Below are 19630 nucleotides of genomic sequence, written 5' to 3'. Positions count from 1 at the left end.
TCCTGATCCCTGTGGATCCCAGGGATCCAAATCCATCCTTGGACACTCCCAGGATCCAGGGGCAGCCACAGCTTCTCCAGGGACCTCAATTTTCCCACAATTCCAAACAAACTGGAAAAAAGGAAGGGAAAAAACCCCAAAGTCGAGTGGCTGCTGCCGGAATTGGAAGGGACCAAATCCATCCTTTCCCATTTGGAAAAGTGGTGAGGATGATCCCAAAGATTTAGTTGTTTGAAGAAATCAAGAATTCCAGCTGCAAGAAAGGGATGGATCCTTGGGAGAAGATCAAATTCCCATCACCTGGCACTTCCTTGGATACCTGACCTCACCTGAGACCCTGACCGGTGGTGTTGGGAATTCCTGGGAATTTTCCCTTTTTTCCCCCCTGTTTCTCTCCATTCCAACTTTTAGCCTGGAAATTTTGGGTCTTTCCAGCCCCAGGTCTGGGATTGGGCACATCCCATGGTCCGTTGGGTTTTAGGGACAAATTTGGGATTTTTTTTCTTTGATGTTTTGAAGAGTTGTAGGAAGCCTTGTGTAAAAAATCAGCTTTTTTTTTCCATCACAAAGTGAGGAGGAGGAGGGGCTGGAATTTGGCTGTCAGCAGCTCCAGCCTGATATCCTATGGACAGGAATTCCTAAGAGTAGGAATTATTATTCTCATGGAGCAAAAACATTAAACCCCAAAATTCCAGAAAAAACCCCCAAACAACTGGAAAATCCCTTGGAATTTCTGTGCAGGAAAGTTGTCCCCAGGTGAGCTTGAAATTGGAAATTTTCCTTGTGGAGTAAAAAAAAAAAAAAGGATTTTCCAGCCCTGCTCTCCCTTATCCCAATTCCATCACAGAAAACCTTGGGAACAACTGGGCTGCCTCGATATCCAGAGGAATCCATCGCTCTTCCAAACATCCCTGAGCCTGTGCAGACAAGCCCGGAGAGTTTCTGCACGGCTGAGCCAGCGCAGCACGAAACGAGCCCGGAACGAGCTGGGAAATGGGAAGCTAAAAATAAAACCCAGAGGGAAAATTGCTTTATTTCTTGATCAAGCTGCCGGGCAGCTCCGAATGCGTTTTGGGTTCAGAGAAAATAAAAGAGGGAGCGGATCCAATATTTTTCCCCGTTTTTGCCCGAGGGCCGGAGCGCGGAAGGCGCCGGAAAAAGCCGGGGCTGTCACGGTTCCGACGTCAGCGCCATCCGTAATTGTGTCAGCGGTGACAGGACAACAAATTTTCCGGAAGATTTCACCGATTCCGAGCTGGAATTGCGTCTCCTCCCAACGCAGCCCTGGTGCTTTGCTGTTACGGTGTCACAGCTGAGCGTGGCCTTTTCTCCAGGGGATGGAAAAATCCCACCCTGACAAATCCAGGATTGAGATCCCCGACAATGGGGCCGTGTGGGTTTGTCCCTCCCCACAGGGACACCAGTTTTCCTTGGATCATCACAACTTTATCCCTGGATATTTTGTTGTCTCTTTGTGCATTGGCACGACCCCACATTCCGGATCACTTCCTCATGGAATTCTTCGTCCTCATCCTGGTTTTTCCCCATGTGTCCGAGCCCTTGCCGCTGGCAGAGCTCCTGACAGAGCAATTTATTACCTCAACACCCGAAATGTCACCGTCCCCGCTGGATTTCAGCCCTGTTTTTGATTGAAATCCTATAAAAAAAAGGTGGGAAAGGTCGGAGCTCCGGGCGCTCGCTCTCAGTTTGAAGCCAAGCGTGGGAATGCGGCTTCCAAAACTCTGGAATTGTGGATGTCAAAGGACACCCACCTGCCCTGGGGCTCCCCCACCCCAGTCTGGGCTGGACAGAGGTGCTGAGAAGCTTTAATTGGGTAATTTCTGATAGAAAAGGCAATTCCACACCATCTCCATGAGGAGAATCCCAGGATCTACAGGATCCTCCTTCACTGGGAGAGACACGGACCAAACCCTCCCCAAAACCAGGGATAGAGAGCTGGGAACAGCCAGTGGGGACCCCAATTCCTGCTGGGATGATGGTGGCAGCCCTGGAGATCCTCCAGGATCACTATCTCAACCTACCTGGAGAGCTCTGAGATTTTCACCCTCAGTGTCCTCAGAGGCACAATTTGGGATTTCATCTCAATTCCTCCTGCCAGCAAGGTCCCAGCTTCCAGCCCTCACAGCCTCCTCTGGGGAAAGGATCAAATTTGGGATTGTTTGGGATGGACAGCAGCAGCCAAGCCCAGTGTAAATAAATAAGCACAAAATTTATTCCTGTCCAGAATAACAGGCCCAGTTTTAATGCAGAACCAATAAAAGCTGACAGCATCAGGAAAGAGGCATTTTCCACACCCAGCAGCTCCAAAGTGTCCCCAAATCCTGAAATTTCATCCCTCAAACACAACCACTGAAGCCCATCCTGAGGATAGGGTGGGACTAATGCAGGTGATGGGACACCTGGAATGTCCCCAGAATCTCCAGGGGGAATGGGGCGATCCAGGGCTGCTCTTCCCAGAGGAGACGATGCCCTGTGGAATTGGGAGAGACCACCAGGATCACCAAGTCCAACTCTGGAGCTTTTTGTGGCTGTGGGCTCCAGCAGAAGCAAGTCCTGGGATAAGCATTATTCCCAGGATAAGGTTTATTCCCAGGATAAGCGTTATTCCCAGGATAAGCGTTATTCCCAGGATAAGCATTATTCCCAGGATAAGCGCTGTGTCCTTCTCATTCTTCCAGGATGAGGATCTCCAGGATCATCATTCCAAGCTTTTCACCATGTAGGGCCCTTCCAGCTCGTAGCCAATCTTCCTGTAGTAATTCCTGGTGCCGACACCTGCCGGGAGGAGAATAACAAGGTTTAAATTCCGTGGGGACAAAGCTGCAAAAGCCAGGCCTGGGCAGGCCAGGCCCTTCCAAGGAGGGAATTGAAGAGCTCGGCCTCTCCAGACTCGGCTGCTGTGGCAGAGCGGGGGCGTTCGCTCGTTAGCAGCCGGACTAATTACGGTGTTGTTGAGGCAGGAGCTGCAGCTGCTCCATCCTGCCCCACGTCCTTTGTCTGGGAAAAGCCGTGGGCTCCGGGAGGAAAAACGGGAGACGCGAACCCCGAGCACAACAAAGCCAAAGGGCCCAGCTGTGGGATCATTACCGGGAACTGAAGAGCCCTACAGCCCCCAGACCCACTCCCGTTCCCAGGAACGAGCTCAGCTCCACTCCAGGTGCTCAAGTGGGCACAATCTAATTTCCTCCTCGAGCAGGACGGCTCCGAACATTCTCCGAGAGCCTCTTCCCTCTTGAATTCCCTCATTGCTCTCTTGAGGAAGGTTTTCCTGCAGAAAAGGCCGGACAGGCCCAGCTCTGCATCCTTCCTACCTCAGCTAATTAGTCCCAGATGCAGTAATTACTCGTCGGGGAAGGAGGAGGCGGCGCAGGATGGAGAGGACTCGGCTCTCCAGCCCCTCTTTGCTCTGATCCCTCTCCAGCCTTCCTGGAAACTCCAGGGCTCTCCAGGAATCAGCTGGAACAGGCAGGGAATGACCCTGGTAACCCCTTCCTGCCCACGGTGCTGCCCCCATGGCTGCTCAGATAGGTTTGGTTACAATGACGCTCAGCTCTTCCCTAAATGCACATTTCAGGAACTCCTGAGCGGTGTAAAATCCCAAAAAATGCCCATCCAGTATCCTCCTCTTCCTTGGACCTGGATGGTCTTTAAGGTCCTTTCCAACCCCAGCCACTCCTGGATTCATCCCACGATTCCAAATTGGATCAATTTAAGGTGTGGAACAGGCACCTAAAACCCAGAAATGAAATGTCCTCGTGTCCCTGGAAAACCACAAAGAGCCCCAAGCAAAGTCCCTGTGACATCACAGTGGATCCAGGACCAAGAACACCCCAGAGGGACCCAAATTCACTCTGCTTTTGGAACCTGAAATCAAAGAAAAGCCCAAAAAAAGCAAACACATCAATTCCCCTCCTGATCCCTGTCTGGAAAGGTTGACACCTCTGACTTCAGGATCTTGCCCAAAAAAACATGCCCTGGGTTCATCAGCAGAACAGTTGGGGTACAAAACACAAATTTTGGCTCTGGAAGATCATCCACAACCCCAAACTTGGATAAAGGGGCAGCAACACCTCAAGCTGAAGGACAACCAAATAATTCAACCAATCGTTTTAAAACTACCTCCATCAGAGTTCTTTCACAAATTCCCCTTTTTTTATTGATTCCTTGGAAAATGTGAGGGGTTTGAAGGCAACATCTCAAATCATGAATCCCAAAACAGTTAAGAGGAATGAGTTGGGTGCCAGATCTTCCTCTCTGGGTTCAAGCCATCAAGGACACTGACGTGTCCCAAGTGTCACCATTGTCATCCCAGCCCTGCTCATGGCAGTAACTTCTCCACAAAATGTCCTTCAGCAGGAAATTCCTCCCTGGAGAAGCGCCAGGGAGGCCGCGACCCTGCGGGAAGCCTGGCAGGACCTGTGTCCCCATGGAGACGGTGATTCCAGAGCTGGGGAAGAACCTTGGAATGCCCAACATTCCTGGAAGGTCTCCATGGCACAGGATTTCTTCCCAAATTTTGTCACTCTGATTTACCCTGAACACGCCCCAGAGCTGGCGGGACCTGTGCAGGCAGAACCTTCCCACTGCTCCAATCCACACCCGTGTTTTCTAAGGAAAAACACCCCCCAATAAATAGCCCAAAAGAATTATCCTGCAGGATTTGAAGAGCAACACTTGGCTTTCACAAGCCAGAACTGGCTTGAATTCCTCACCCTGCAGCGTTAGGCCAGGGGTTAAATATTAAATATTCCACATCCAACCATGCCAGAGCTCAGGCTGAGCTCAGCAGAGCAGGATTCACTCCGATCCAGAGGCTCTGATCCACCTGCCTAGATGGAAAGCCACGGCCATGGAGCGCTCCTGGAAGGTCTCCATGGATCTCTTCCCAAATCTTTACCACTCTGATTTACCCCAAACACACCCCAGAGCTGGCAGGACCTGTGCAGACAGAACCTTCCCACTGCTCCAAGCTCCACCCATATTTTCTAAGAAAAAGAAATCCTCCAAGAAATATCCCAAAAGAATTATCCTACAGGATTGGAAGAGCAAGACCAAAACTCGGCTTTTCCGAGCCAGAACTGGCTGAATTCCTCACCCTGCAGCATTAGGCCAGGATTTAACATTAAATATTCCACATCTGACCGTGCCAGAGCTCAGGCTGAGCTCGGCAGAGCAGGATTCATCCTGATCCAGAGGCTCTAATCCCACCTGCCTGGATGGAAAGCCACAGCCAGGAGCCAGGGGAGGCTTTTGGGAATTGTCCCTTCCCCATAATCATCGAGTGACAACCTCTGACAATGGCAAATTTCATCCCCGTTTGGGAGCACCTGAATTGTGGAGAAAACTGCTGATAACCCCCCAAAAAACCTGGAAGTTGCATCCCAAAAATTAATTAAATACATTTTGGAAGCCTGCCTGGAGCAGGAGACAGAGGGAAGTGGCTCAAGCACCAGGGATAAACACACTGGTGGCCCAGAGGGACTGGACCGCGGCAGAACCAGCTGATAAATCCATAAATCCATAAATCCCCGTCTCTGACTCAGCCCTGCTGCGCTGGAATACCGACAGCATCCGAGAATCCTCCAAGATCCCTCGGCCACGGCTCGCCGGGCACGGAACTGAGTGAAAATGAGGTTGTTTTCAGCATCATTAACAACCTCCTAATGGTTCATAAAATTTCTGCGGCAGAGACTCGCCGGGACACACCGGGGACTTCATCTCCGCGTCGTTCCTGGCAACTGCCGCGATCTTCTCCCGGTACATCCTGACTCGTGGATTCCATCCCCCTCCAAATATTCCAGGGACAACCTGAGCCAGCTGAGCTTCCCAGTGCCTCACCCCACTGAGGTGTGATTTTCCAGGTTTTTTTGGGGGAGTTGCCTGTGGAAAAAGGAGCCTGGACATGCCAAGTGGGCACCCAGATAATCTGTAGGATCTTTGGTGAGTAAGAGTGTCCTTCAAGAGCGCTGGGAAAATGAACGGCAAATGGGACAGGAAAGTGTTTTTCCAGAGAATCTGTGGATTCCTCATCCCTGGAAATCCAGGCCAGGTTGGACGGGGTGTGGAGCAGCCTGGGATGGTGGGAGGTGCCCCTGCCCACAGATGGGATTTCAGGACCTTTCCCTCCCAAACTGTCCTGCAATTCTGTGGAAGAACGATGTGATATTCACCAAGATGCTACAGATTTCACCCAGAATGAGCAGCAAGTCTTAAGCCAGACACAGGAATTTGGGATGGCCATTGGGATTTGGGATGGTCACGGGAATTTGGGATAGACATGGATTTGGGATGTCCAAAGCTGCTTCTCTTGGCACCAGCGAGGCCATGCCGGTACCATACAAGGGGAATGCTGTGCTGCAGCTGGAATTTCACTGTCTATGGAAAAGTCACTGAGAAGGAAGTGACAAAATCTGTCACCTCCAGGATTCCAAGGACATGGATAGCACCGAGTCAGGCAGGAATTGCAGGAGCTGCCGCTGCTGCTGCTGCTGCAGAAACTTCCCATTTTTAACCCGAAAAGCCAAGAAGGAAACCAGAGCTCCAGGAGCACCTCCAGGGTGACTCCAAGGCCATCACTGAGGACACAAAAGTGACATTTCAGTGTCACTCGAGCCCTGGGTGCGTGGCTTGGAGTTTGACGTCACCACGAGTGAAGGAACACAACCTGAGGCTGCCAAAAGAAAATTTTAGTTTTTTTTTTTTTAAAAAACCCTTGCTTTGATCTCTACTGAGCTCACAGTGACACCTGTGTCCCCAAGCCTTGACCCCAAAGTGAAGCCGACGCTCGGTGACATTCCAGGGTTTGCTTCGGAACGGGACCTTGCCCTTCAAGCTGGCAGCACCAATTTATGGGCTGAAGGGTCAAATCCATGCTGTCAATCCATGGAAATGCAGGAAAATGGGGAGAGGGAGGATTTTTTTTCCTTTGTTGTGTTCTGGATGCTGAAAACTCCAGTTCCCAAACTGGAGTTGGGGATGTGCAGCAGCTCCATCCACGATCTTCCCTGAGTTTCTTTTGGTGCTTCTGCTTCCCACTGGGCTGGGATTTATCTCCAGGAAAAACACGAGGCTGTTTCATGTGAAACCAAACAAATCCCCAAACAGGAGCAACAGGGAGCAGGCAGAGGATCAGAGATAACCAAAACCTGCCTTATCGGCACCGAGAAAACAGGGGAAAATCCCATTTTTTAACAGTGCTGAGAAAACCAGCACCGGAGCAATCCCAGAAAAATTCTGAATTTAGGGAACCAGGGAACTATCCCCACAGCAAAGGGTTTTATTTTAAATCAGAGAATTGGCAGTGCATCTTCTGGAAGTTCCTGAGGAGATAAAAATCCTTGGAAAATTGGAGGGTTTTGGAAGTGTTGCCCAGTATCCTGGAATGGTTTGGGTTGGGAGGGACCTCAAGGCTCATCCAGTTCCAATCCTCTTCCATGGGCAGGGACACCTCCCACTATCCCAGATTCCTCCAAGCATTGTCCATGGACACTTCCAGGGATCCAGGGACAGCCCCAGATTCTGGGAAACCTGTGCCAGAGCCTCACTCCCTCTTGAGAATATAGGAACCCGATATTATTTATTTAAAAACTAATTAAAATCCCATTTAAGATCACTGAACCTGCTTTAAATCAGAGCTATGGAGTCAATTTTGGATATTTTTTCCCAACCTTGCTGCCTGACGATCCCAAAACAAGAATCCTGCCTCAGAATGAGCGTCAGAGCCAAACCCCAGCTGTGCCCAAGCCGTTTGTTGGACCTGCGGGAGGAACCCGCCCCCGAAATCCTCTGGTTTTTAATGTCAAACACAAATTGGGATTTTTTTTTTTTTTTTTTTTTTTCTCTCCCTCCCTGCTCCTGGCTGGAATGCTTCCCGGAGATTTTAAATTACTGTTTTCACAGCCCCTGTGTCTGGCAGCGAGGCTCTGTCACGGCACGGCCCCGAGCAGCCACGATGCCACAGCTGGGGTAATTTGAAATCACAAATCTGTGATGGAAAAATGAGCTTTTTGGGAAAAAAAAAAAAAAAAAAAAAAAAAAAAAAAGAGTTTTTTGAAGTCTGAGTGTCATTCATCAGCTCAACAACTGCAAAACATCGGTGGCATGGAGATCTAAAATGGGATTATTTGTGACCCCTGATCTGTGGGCAGAAAACTTGAGATATCCCTGGAATTGCCCTCCAGCCTCCCAAAAATCCCTGCACCACTTAAATCCAGAGTGGATTTGGTGGGAATGCAGAGAAATGCAAAACATTCCTGATGGGGCTCGATTTGATGGGAATGCAGAGATGCAGAACATTCCTGATGGGGCTGGATTTGAAGGGAATATGGAGATGCAAAACCTTCCTGATGGGGCTGATCCAACTTCTCAGCCAGAGAAATAACCAGGAAATAAACCAGGAAAGAAACCACAGCACCTGAACAACATTTTTTGGGGGAAAAAAACCCAATGAAAGGCAGAATTACAGAAGTGATTTTTGAAGGTGAGACCCATCCCAGAGATTCCAGATGGGGAGATTCCATCTCATTGATCCCTTTATGATGGAAGCAACATTTCCTTAATGCCCACACAGCCCTGCCTGCCCCAGGCCAGCAAACTCCAGCAACAGCAAAAGGCAGAGCTCGTGGAAAATGAAATATTTAGGAGAAAATTCTGTAAATTCTGTGAGGATTTAATGAATTGCTGCTGTGGTGTGGCCGTGGGGCATCAGGAGGGATGGGGGCAGAACTCACAGAAATAACAAAAATAACAGAAATAACAAAAATAATACTGTTGGTTAAAAAGGACCGAGAAGGACCCGGAGGGGGAAAATCCTCCACAATTTTTGCTTTGTTGTCCCTCTTGGCAAGGCTCCCCCTTGGATTTTCCAACCCTGGAAGTGTCCAGGGAAAGGCTGGGACAGAGGAAGGTGGAACCTCATCCACAGGGTGAGACAGGGGGCTTTAAAGCCCCTCCCAACCCAAACCATTTGGGATTTGGTGGCGCAAATAAACCAGTCCCAGCTCTGGATGGTTTTATCCCAGTTCCTGGGATGATCCCAGTGATGGAGCTGGAGCTGCCTGAAATCACCAGGAACTCACAGAGTTAAAATAAATCAATCCCAGCCCTGGATGGTTTTTTCCCAACTCCTGGGATGATCCAAAGCTGGAGCTGGAGCTGCCTGGCACCACCAGGAATTCAGAGTTAAAATAAACCAATCCCATCTCCTGGGATGATCCCAGTGATGGAGCTGGAGCTGCCTGACATCACCAGGAATTCAGAGAGTTAAAATAAATCAATTCTAGCCCTGGATGGTTTTTCCTGGGATGATCCCAAGCTGGAGCTGCCTGACATCACTAGGAATTCAGAGGGTTAAAATAAACCAATCCCAGCTCTGGATGTTTTTTTTCCCAACTCCTGGGATGATCCCAAGCTGGAGCTGGAGCTGCCTGGCATCACCAGGAATTCAGAGAGTTAAAATAAATCGATCAATCCCAGCTCTGGATGGATTTTCTGGGATGATCCCAGGCTGCCATCACCTGCTCCCGCCGAGCACTCGGCCGTGACACGTCCCTGGCCCGTGGCCACGTTAATTTTCTCCTTGAGAGCCCCCGAAAGGCGGCCTGGGATCATCCCAGCATGGCAATGAGCTCAGGGTGAGGCTCAGACTCCGCCCTGAGCCTCCCGGGAGGCCAAGCCTGGTTTAAGGGATGAAAGGCGCCGTTCTGAGGGGAAGGAGAATTCAGTGTGGGCCTGGAGCAGGAGATAAGGACACAGAGTCATCACAGCTGGGATTTACTGAGCTGGGATTTACTGAGCCAGGCTTAGGGCCAGACAAGGGATTTACTGAGCCACGCTTAGGGCCACACAAGGGATCTGCAGCCCGAGGCTGTCCCTGCTCTTGGGGGAGCCACAGCAGCTTCTCCTGCTGGATCCCAGTTTGGATTCCCTGGATCCCATTTGGATTTGCTGAATCCCAGTTGGGATTCCCTGAATCTCAATTTGGATTTGCTGGATCCCAGTTTGGATTTGCTGAATCCCAGCCTGGATTTGCTGGATCCCAGTCTGGAATCACTGCTTCTCAGTCTGGACTTGCTGGATCCCAGTTTCAAGTTTTGATTTGCTGAATCCCAGTTTGGATTCCCTGGATCCCAGTTTCGATTTGCTGGATCCCATTTGGATTTGCTGAATTCCAGTTGGGATTCCCTGAATCTCAATTTGGATTTGCTAAATCCCAGTTTGGATTTGCTGGATCCCAGTTTGGATTTCCTGAATTCCTGTTTAGATTTACTGAATCCCGGCTGGGGTTCCCTGAATCTAAGTTTGGATTCACTGCATCCCAGTTTGGGTTTACATAATCCCAGTTCAGATTTGCTTGACCCCAATTTGGATTTGCTGAATCTCAGTTTGGATTTGCTTGATCCCAGTTTGGATTTGCTGGATCTCAGTTTCGATTTTCTGAATTCCAGTTTTTATTCACTGAATCCCAATTTGGATTTTCAGAATTCCAGTTTGGATTCCCTGAATCCCAGTTTGGAACCACTGAATTCCAGTTCGGATTTGCTGGATCCCAGTTTGGGTTTGCTGAATCCCAGTTTGGATTTACTGAATCCCAGTCTGGATTTGCTGATTCCCAGTCTGAAATCACTGAGTCCCAGTCGGCTTTGCTGATTCCCAGTTTGGAATCACTGAATCCCAGTTTGGATTTGCTGAATCCCAGTCTGGATTTGCTGATTCCCAGTCTGGAATCACTGAATCCCAGTTCAGAATCATGAATCAGGGCTGCACAGGGGAGCCCAGGACACTCCATGGGATAAAATCACAGCGAAGCTCTGGGCTGGAAAGGATCTTCTGGATCGTCCCATTCCAACCCAACACCTTCCCAGAGCCGGAAGGACAAACCAACATCCCTCAAACAAAAAACCAAAATCCCCGAAGGAAGCAGATTTCTCATTTCAAAGGTACCACTTTTGTCATTTCATGGAATTTTCAAGGAATCCTGGATCTCTCCAGAATCTGAAGATGACACCAGAACCGCTGGGTGCTGCTCAGGGGGAGCACAAAGGATCAGGAATATTTGGATCCCAAAATATTTGGATTTTTGGGGGCCAGTGGGAGAGGCAGGACCATTCCCAGCATTCCGGAATTCTCTCCCACATTCCCGTGGCTGGTGCTGTTTTAAGGGAGCAGCTGGAAGGGTTTGCTCCAGGATCAGGGTCAGATGGGGCTAATTATGGGATGTCAAGCCTCAAAGTCAAAATAACGGCCAGAGGAGCCATCAAGGGGACGGCAGGAAAGGTTCCAAGGACAGAGCTTTGTCCTCTCCACCCACATCCGGAGTTATCCCGTTATCCCAGCCCCAGGAACGGCGGGAAATCCGTGGGGGTTTCATGGGAAGGGGTGAGGAGGGAAGCTCAGATGTTTTATAGGATGAAAAATCCTTGGGAAATTCTCCCAGCTCTGATCCGACCTCACTTCCAGCTGCTGGGAATTCCAAATCGTCGGGAAGGAAATCGCCTTCATTTCGTCATTAATCTGATTTCTTATCAATTCCCACCTGATCTAAGTTCAGAAATTGTGGATTTGGGAAGGAAGGCAGGATTCCAGGAAGGAAGGAAGGATTCCAGGAAGTATTCCAGGAAAGATTCTAGGAAGGAAGGAAGGATTCCAGGAAGGAGGGAAGGATTGCAGAAGTATTCCAGGAAAGATTCTAGGAAGGAAGGAAGGATTCCAGGAAGGAGGGAAGGATTGCAGAAGTATTCCAGGAAAGATTCCAGGAAGGAAGGAAGAATTCAGGAAGGAAGGAATCCCAAGGATTCCTGACATTTTCACCTCCTGTCCCTACATTTCATGTAGGATTTGCCTCCATATAAATACACACAATATTAATACTGACATAAAACCTTCCAGTTGGAGAATCCCAACTTATCCCTGCTTAAGGACAGCCAATATCCCACTCATTCCTGCCCCAAAATCCCAGTTAATCCAACATCAAACCAGTTTTCAGAGCTGTCACATCATCAAACCTCCAAAATTTGAGTCCATCCTGACCCAGAGGCAGGAATTCCCTGCTCCAGGTTTACCCTTTGAGTTTTCCCAAATCCCACTAATTAATTCCTTCTCCAAAGGCCATCAATCCTGGAGCAGACAAACACCAACTCATTATTTCCATTTATCTGGGGCCACTTCTCTTAATAACAGCCCTGAGATTGGCAGTTTTAAAAACAGCAGCTCTGGGATGGAAGGAAAGCTCCAGGGAGCCTTCCCAGACCCCATCATCCCGATTTCTCTGGTGATTTATTCCTTCCAGGGTGGAAATGAGGCCACTTTGGGCTGCCCCTGGATAAATCCTGTGATTTATGAGCATTTCCAGCTTCTCTCCATGGAAATTCCTGGTTTCAGGTGGATTTAGCACCGTGGGATGCAGCTGAAATTCACTATGGGAAAAGGGGAAGGAGGAGGATCGCGATTTCCTCTGGCACAGGAACTGAGTGTTCCCAGAGTCAGACACTCCAGATCCCAGAAAAAACATGGAATTAGTTAAATTTCTCCCCAGGGTCGTGGATTCCTGTGGGAATCCCAAAGATCTGGGTGCCTGGAAAAGCCCTCCATTCCCATTTTTTTTTGGGATTGTGTCATCTCCCATGGTTTCACATTCCCAGGAACAGCCAAGGATTTCAGAGCCTGGAAAAACCCTTCATGAATTGGATTTTTGGGACTGTGGCACCTCCTGTGGCTTCACATTCCCAGAAAAGACTGCACCAAGGATTTGTGGGATTGGAAAAATCCATGCCCTGGATTTTTGGGATTGTGGCACCTCCTGTTGCCACAGCCACCCCAACCTGAGCTCTCTGCTCCTGATCCTCATCAGGAGGCAATCAGGGATTAAATAATTACTCCATTCCCATCTCCAGGTTTGGATCCAGGGTTTTTACAGCAGGAAGATGAAAATTCCAGGATCTCACGGCCGAGGAGAGGGAAAAGACTGTGCCTAAAATCCGCCAGATTCCATATATTCTCCCAAAAATGGGAGAGGAGGAAAGCCTCCAGCTTTTTCTCTGGGATGATTCCAGATGCATCCCTCCTGACCTAGGAGTGCTCCCAGCAGTGGGGTAATTTTGGGATTAAGATAAAAATATCCTAAAGAAGGGATAAAGCAGCGATACCTGAAATCACAGCGATTTTCCGTGCCCCGTGCTCCTCCTTGGCGATCCTCTCTGCCTCCTCCATCAGCAGCATTCCAAATCCCTGGAATGGCAGAAATAACAGGGGAAAAAAAAAAAAAAAAAAAAAAAAAAAGTTCTGTAAAAATGCTCTAAAAGCAAAAATCCCAACTGAGTGAGTGAGTGAAATGAAAAAAAATTCCAGTTTTTGGAATGTGTTGGATTGAGGTGGCCAGAAATGTGAATTCTGTCCCCATCTCTTAAACCAGCTGGGGCAGTGACCCTGATCTCCTGGCACACATTATCTGCTCATGGGCCATCTTTAAACCAGCTGGGCAATCATCTTTATCTTCCCACAGCCCATCCTCCCTCCAGGAGATATCTCCTGTTCATGGCCAGTGAGTCCCAGGGCATGACTGATAAAATTCCATCATCCCACTGGGAGATGCTCCAGCCAGGGGAGCAGCCAAGCCTTTCCTACCCAGAGAAAAACTGAGATTTGGAACAGCAGAGCAGCCTTTGCCACTGGATTCCAGAGGAAAACTGGACCTTTGCACATCATCCCTGCAGCTTCAGAGGAAACTGCACCTTCTCCAGGAGCACTGCTCCAGCTGAACCACATCTGCCCCTGCAGGAGGATGCAGCCACCATTGAATGGGACTGTGCCAACACCCTGACTGACTGACGGGTGTCAGCTTGGATTCTGACTCTGGCAGGGCTGGGATTGTTCTGTGTAATACTGCATTGCTATTTTAATTTTCCTAGTAAAGAACTGTTATTCCTAATTCTTTGCCTGAGAGCCCCTTGATTTCAAAATGATAATAATTTGGAGGGAGGGGTTTACATTCTCCATTTCAAAAAGAAGCTTCTGCCTTTCTTGGCAGACACCTGTCCTCCAAACCAGGACAGGAGAGCAGAGGGAACTGGAGGATGTAAGGAGCACCTGCTGCTGGAATTCGGAGGGTCCCATTGGAAAAAAAATTCAAAAACACTCGAAAGCAACAGAATTCCAGCAAAAGGCAGCTCAAATCCCAACAGTGAAACGAACCACAACCCCAGTATTTCTGGAGAGCAGAGGGGTGTGAGCAGCACCTGGTGCTGGAACTTGCTGGGGTCGCGGCTGCTGACGGGCACGGCGCTGCCGTAGACGTGCAGCTCGCGCACCACCGAGACGCCGCCGCGCAGCTCGGGCCGGAAGGCGGCCGGGGAGCAACGGCGCAGCCGCAGCAGCCCCACCAGGATGTCCTGCTCCGGGTCCTCGTAGGACAGGAACGTCTCCCAGCCCCCGTTGGCCACGTAGTCCCGACGGATCAGCTCCACCTGGGACGGGCGAGACCAGGGAAAAAAGGGGAAAAGGAAAAATGGAGATGCAAACTGATTCTGTGGATCCGTAAATACGGCACAGAGCAAACGGGACTGAATCCCAGCTTGGACCTGCTGAATCCCAGTTGGGATTCACTGAATTCCAGATTACTTCACTGAATCCCAGCTTGGATCTGCCAAATCCCAGTTGGGATTTGCTGAATTCCAGATTACTTCACTGAATCCCAGCTTGGATCTGCCAAATCCCAGTTGGGATTCGCTGAATCTCCGTTTCGAATCACTGAATTCCAGGTGGGATTCGCTGAATCCCAGTTTGGATTTGGCAAATCTTAGTTCGAATTCACTGAAACCCAGTTTGGATTTGCTGAATTCCAGCTGGGATTCACTGAATTCAAGTTCCCAGAATCCCAGTTTGGATTTGCTGAATTTCAGTTTTGAATCAATGAATTCCAGCTTGGATTTGCTTGATCCCAGCTTGGATTTGGTGAATCCCAGTTTGGATTTGCTGGATCCCAGTTTGAATTTTCTGAATTCCAGCTGGGATTCACTGAATTCCAGGTGGGATTCCCTGAGTTCCAGTTTGGATTTGCTTGATCCCAGTCTGGATTCGCTGGATCCCAATTGGGATTCACTGAATCCCAGTTTGGATTTGCTTGATCCCAGTTTGGATTTACTGGATCCCAGTTTGGATTTTCTGAATCTCAGTTTGGATTCACTGAATCCCCGTTGGGATTTGCTGAATCCCAGTTTGGATTTGGCAAATCCCAGTTTGGATTTTATGAATTCCAGTTTGGATTCACTGAATTCCAGTTCATATTCCCTGAATCTCAGTTTGGATTTGCTGATTCCCAGTTTGAATTTGCTGAATCCCTGTTGGGATTGGCTGAAGTCCACTTTGGATTCGCTAAAGCAAATTTCGTTCCAGATGGGAATTTGGAATTGGCTGCGAAATCCCTTTGGATCAACCCCACCTGGTCCAGGAGGGGATGGATGAGGAAGAAAAAGAGGAGAAAAAGAAAATCTGAGACCGAAGCCAATTCCATGGATCCATACATATGGCTCAGAGCAAACAGGAAGAGTTTCCCTAAAGCCACTTTAATTCCAGATGGGAATTCCACTGCTGGGATTCCCCGTGGTGACCCCGGCACAGAACCATGGAATGCTTTGGGTGGGATTCATGGATCTTCAATCCCATTCCAGGGACACCTTTCACCATCCCAGGGTGCTCCAAACGTTCCTTGGACACTCCCAGGGATTCTCTGGGAATTCCAGCCCAGTTGGGAATTCCTTCCCAAATCCCATTTCTCCCTTTCCCAGGGAATTCCCTCCATTCCCAGCTCTCCCAGTCTGGCATTGGATCCATCCCCATCCCAACTCCTCTCTGGGAAGGAATTTCACGATCCAGGGGCTTCACTGGGAATTCAGGACTCCAGGAAGGGTCTCCCTTCCCTTTTCCATCCCCAAATTCCCTAAAAACCCCTTGGGATGGATCCAGAGTGTCCTGGATCCCAGAATGGTGTGGATGGGATCCATGGATTTCAATTCCATCCCATCCCATCCCATCCCATCCCATCCCATCCCATCCCATCCCATCCCATCCCATCCCATCCCATCCCATTCCCATCCCAACCCCATTCCCGTTCCAAACCCCATCCAGGCTGTACCTGGACACTTTTGGGACAATTCCCAGTCCCTAAACCCTCCCACAGCAATTCCCCTTTTCCCTGTGAATAAATCCCATTAAACATCTGGCACCAACTTGGAACTTTTAACCTAAACCAGCTCCAAAATGTGTTTTATTCCTCATTATCCCAACACAATCCCTCAGTTTTTCAGGAATCAGGACCAGCCCCTCTCGGAGCTGTCACTGCCCCTCAGGATCTCTCACTCCTTGCAGCAATAATTTCATTTCTGAGCTTTCCCAAACACAACAAAAACACCAAAAATCAGCTCCAAAAAATCAGATTTTTGTCATGGAACCCCCACCCCAGAGCTGTTAATTAGAGGTGGTGATTAATGAAGCTGAGCTGTGCCTGCCCTTGTTTGTTTACATCCATGGAAAACGCTCCCATCCCGTTTTCCCGGGATTTCTGCTCCTGCTGAGCCGAACAAAGGGAATTTTCCGCTTGGAAAAGCCCGGGATGAACAATTTGCTGTCTGAATTTACAATTTAAATCAGATCCAACAGAAATTCAGGAAGAGATTCCCAATGGGCAGCCTCGGTTCCTGCAGGAATCTGGGAAGAACGGGACAATTCTGGGATTTTTTGGTGCATTTTGATACAAACAGGGAATACTTCGCTCATCGTGGAGGAGAAAAAGAGAATTAAATTCCCTGGAATCTCTGGAAAAATATTCCAGCTGCTGAACTCTGGGAATATTCTCCAAACTGCTGGAAGCCTGAGGAAATCAGCAGAATTCCAAAGCAGGAGTAAAGAGGAATTTTAAGAATTTTGGGTGTTGAGAATTCCCGACCCTGGAATTTGTGGCTGGGTTTGGGAATTGGGATGGAGAGAAGGGTTTGGTCCCTGATCCAGCTTTTTTTTTTCCCATTTAATTTAATTAATTAAATAAAATTAATTTAATTTTTAATTTAAAAAAAAATTTAGATTTAAATTTTTTTTATTTTAATTTTTTAAAAATTAATTAAATTAAATTAATTTTTGGAATTAAATTTGTTAGGAGAAAAAAAATAGTTTTTGGTCTTTACTGAACGTCAGCAAAGGAACAGGAAGAGGAAATTCCCAGGATATGGAAATTCCCAGAATTTGGACACTCCCAGGATTCCAACCCAAAGCATTCCAGGATTCTGGAATTTCCTAAATCAGATGTTTCAATCCATCAGTGCACATTTTTCCTTTCCTCTCCCACGAGCCAAATCATCTTTTTATGGATTATTTTAGGATTTTGGGAGTGGAAGCCACCACGTGTGTGCTAAATGAAGATATTCACACAAAAATACATATTTCAATGCACATTTTTTGCCTAAAAAATGTGGAAATGCACCCAAAAAAAGCTCTAAATCCACCATTCTTATTCCAAATGGACATGGGGCGTTACAGGATTTCCCAAATCTAGATTTTAATGGGGGAAAAAAGGGAAGGCAATTTTGTGGGAGTGCAAGCACCCCAAACCCACTGTGGTGGTTGGTTTATTGAATATCCATCCATGAATTTCCTCAGAAAAAGCTCCAGGGAATTTTTAAAAAAAAGGAATTTTTACCTGGTGCAGCCTCACCTCCAGGGAATTTTTAAAAAACCTGAATTTTTACCTGGTACAGGCTCAGCTCCAGGGAATTAAAAAAAAAAATGGAATTTTTACCCGGTACAGCCTCACCTCCAAGGCATTGAAAAAAATAGGGAATTTTTACTTGGTGCAACCTCAGCTCCAGGAAATTTTAAAAAAGGGAATTTTTACCAGTTATGGCCTCAGCTCCAGGAAATTTTTAAAAGAAAAAGGGAATTTTATCTCGTACAGCCTCAGCTCCAGAGAATTAAAAAAAAAAAAAATGGAATTCTTACCTGATAAGAAGCTACAGGGAATTTTTTTTTAAAAAAAGGAATTTTTACCTGGTATGGCCTCACTTTGTGGTGGATTTCCTGAATTCCAACCTCTCTCGTCCTCACGTCACGGCACTGGGGGAAAAAAAAAGGGAATGGGAGGGGGAAGGGGGTGAAAATTCCAGAAAATTCAAGAAAAAACCCCTAGAAAATTCCAGGAAAAAAATCCAGAAAACCCCAGAAAATTCCTGGTTTTAAACCCCACGGAAGAGCTGCAGGGATGAGTTTCCAATGGGAAAATTGCACCCTGGGGAGAGGTTGGAATGGTGGAGGGAAAACTGGGGAAAATCAATCCCTGAGGAAAAGGAAATATCCATGGAAAAATAAAAATCTGGCATTGGGAAGGTGGAACATTGGGAATCCCTGAATGAAAAGATTTGGGATTTCACCAACCTCCTTCTTGGTTTTCAAGGGAAACCATTCCAGAAATCCCAAATATTCCAATCCAGGAACATCCCATGATCCCAGGGTGCTCCAAAATTTCCTTGGATACTCCCAGGGATTTTCTGGGAATTCCTTCTTTTGGAGTTTTTTTTAAGCCAAATCTGGTTTTTGTTGTGGCTTCATCTCCTGATGTGGGTGAGGCCACCAGCTCTCCCTCAACACAACCAACGAGGATTTATCTTCGTTATTTATTATTTTAAAACATCATTATTAACTACTTTATAGTTTTTATATTTTATGTATGAAATATTTTATAAAATGTTTTATAAAATACTTTATAAAATATTTTGAATTATTATTGATTTTTTTTAATATAGATTTATTATTTTTTTTACCTGTGTCCCCAGGTCCTTCATCCTGGCCAGGGCGAGCTCCCTCAGGTTCCCATGCTCCACCCCAGAGCTGACCAGAGGCATTGGGATATCCCTGCCAAAAAAAGAGGAAAAATCCAAATTTTTAACAGCTGGATTAGCACAGAATTCACCAAAAAACATCATTAGGCCAAAATTTTAAACAGCTAAATTAGCAAATTCGCTGAATTCTTTTGGTTTCAAGAATTTGGTAGGATTAGAAATAAAAAACAACTGAAAAATTAAGGGAAAAGCAGCAGAAAAATGACAAGAAGTCACAGTTTTTATCTGAGTGAAAAAATGTGAATATAAATCTTTAACAATCTAAAAAATGGGGGTTTTCTCTCTGTTCTTCACTTGGGAATCTGGGGAAAAAAAGGGATCATCCAGATGTTCTTCACCATCTGCTCCTGGAGATTGGAAATTTTGGGGAAATCTGTCAGAATTGCAACTTTTTTGTTGTGGGATTTTGATTTTTCACTGAAATATTGGGAAAATTCAGTGCAGCGAAATCCTGCTGGGAATTCCACAGGAATGTGAATCCCAGCCTGAGGAGGGGAGGAACCTGAAGATCTCCAAGAGTTTTGGGTTGCAATACAGGATGTGGCCAGCAATGTGTATTGTTAACCCAGCTGGGGCAGTGACCCTGATCTCCTGGCACACATTATCTGCTCATGGGCCATCTTTAAACCAGCTGGGCAATCATCTTTATCTTCCCACAGCCCATCCTCCCTCCAGGAGATATCTCCTGTTCATGGCCACTGAGTCCCAGGGCATGACTGATAAAATTCCAT

General features: G+C 47.5%; 1 protein-coding gene across 1 annotated transcript in view; it reads right to left on the bottom strand.

Moving 5' to 3' along the window:
- Positions 1-2211: 2211 nt before the first annotated feature.
- Positions 2212-19630, bottom strand: part of LOC130266622 (elongator complex protein 3) — a 39024-nt gene continuing 21605 nt past the window's right edge. The window contains exons 3-7 of the mRNA XM_056515893.1: positions 18822-18912; positions 18052-18117; positions 14253-14480; positions 13164-13245; positions 2212-2796 (exon numbers count right to left, since the gene is read on the bottom strand). Coding sequence (XP_056371868.1) covers positions 2720-2796; positions 13164-13245; positions 14253-14480; positions 18052-18117; positions 18822-18912 — 544 coding nt within the window. The 3' untranslated portion in view covers positions 2212-2719. The remainder of the gene's footprint in view (positions 2797-13163; positions 13246-14252; positions 14481-18051; positions 18118-18821; positions 18913-19630) is intronic.

This window comes from Oenanthe melanoleuca, unplaced genomic scaffold, assembly GCF_029582105.1.
Source record: "Oenanthe melanoleuca isolate GR-GAL-2019-014 unplaced genomic scaffold, OMel1.0 S108, whole genome shotgun sequence".
NCBI classification, from domain to species: Eukaryota; Metazoa; Chordata; class Aves; order Passeriformes; family Muscicapidae; genus Oenanthe; species Oenanthe melanoleuca.
This window is presented reverse-complemented; position numbering and strand designations above follow the sequence as displayed.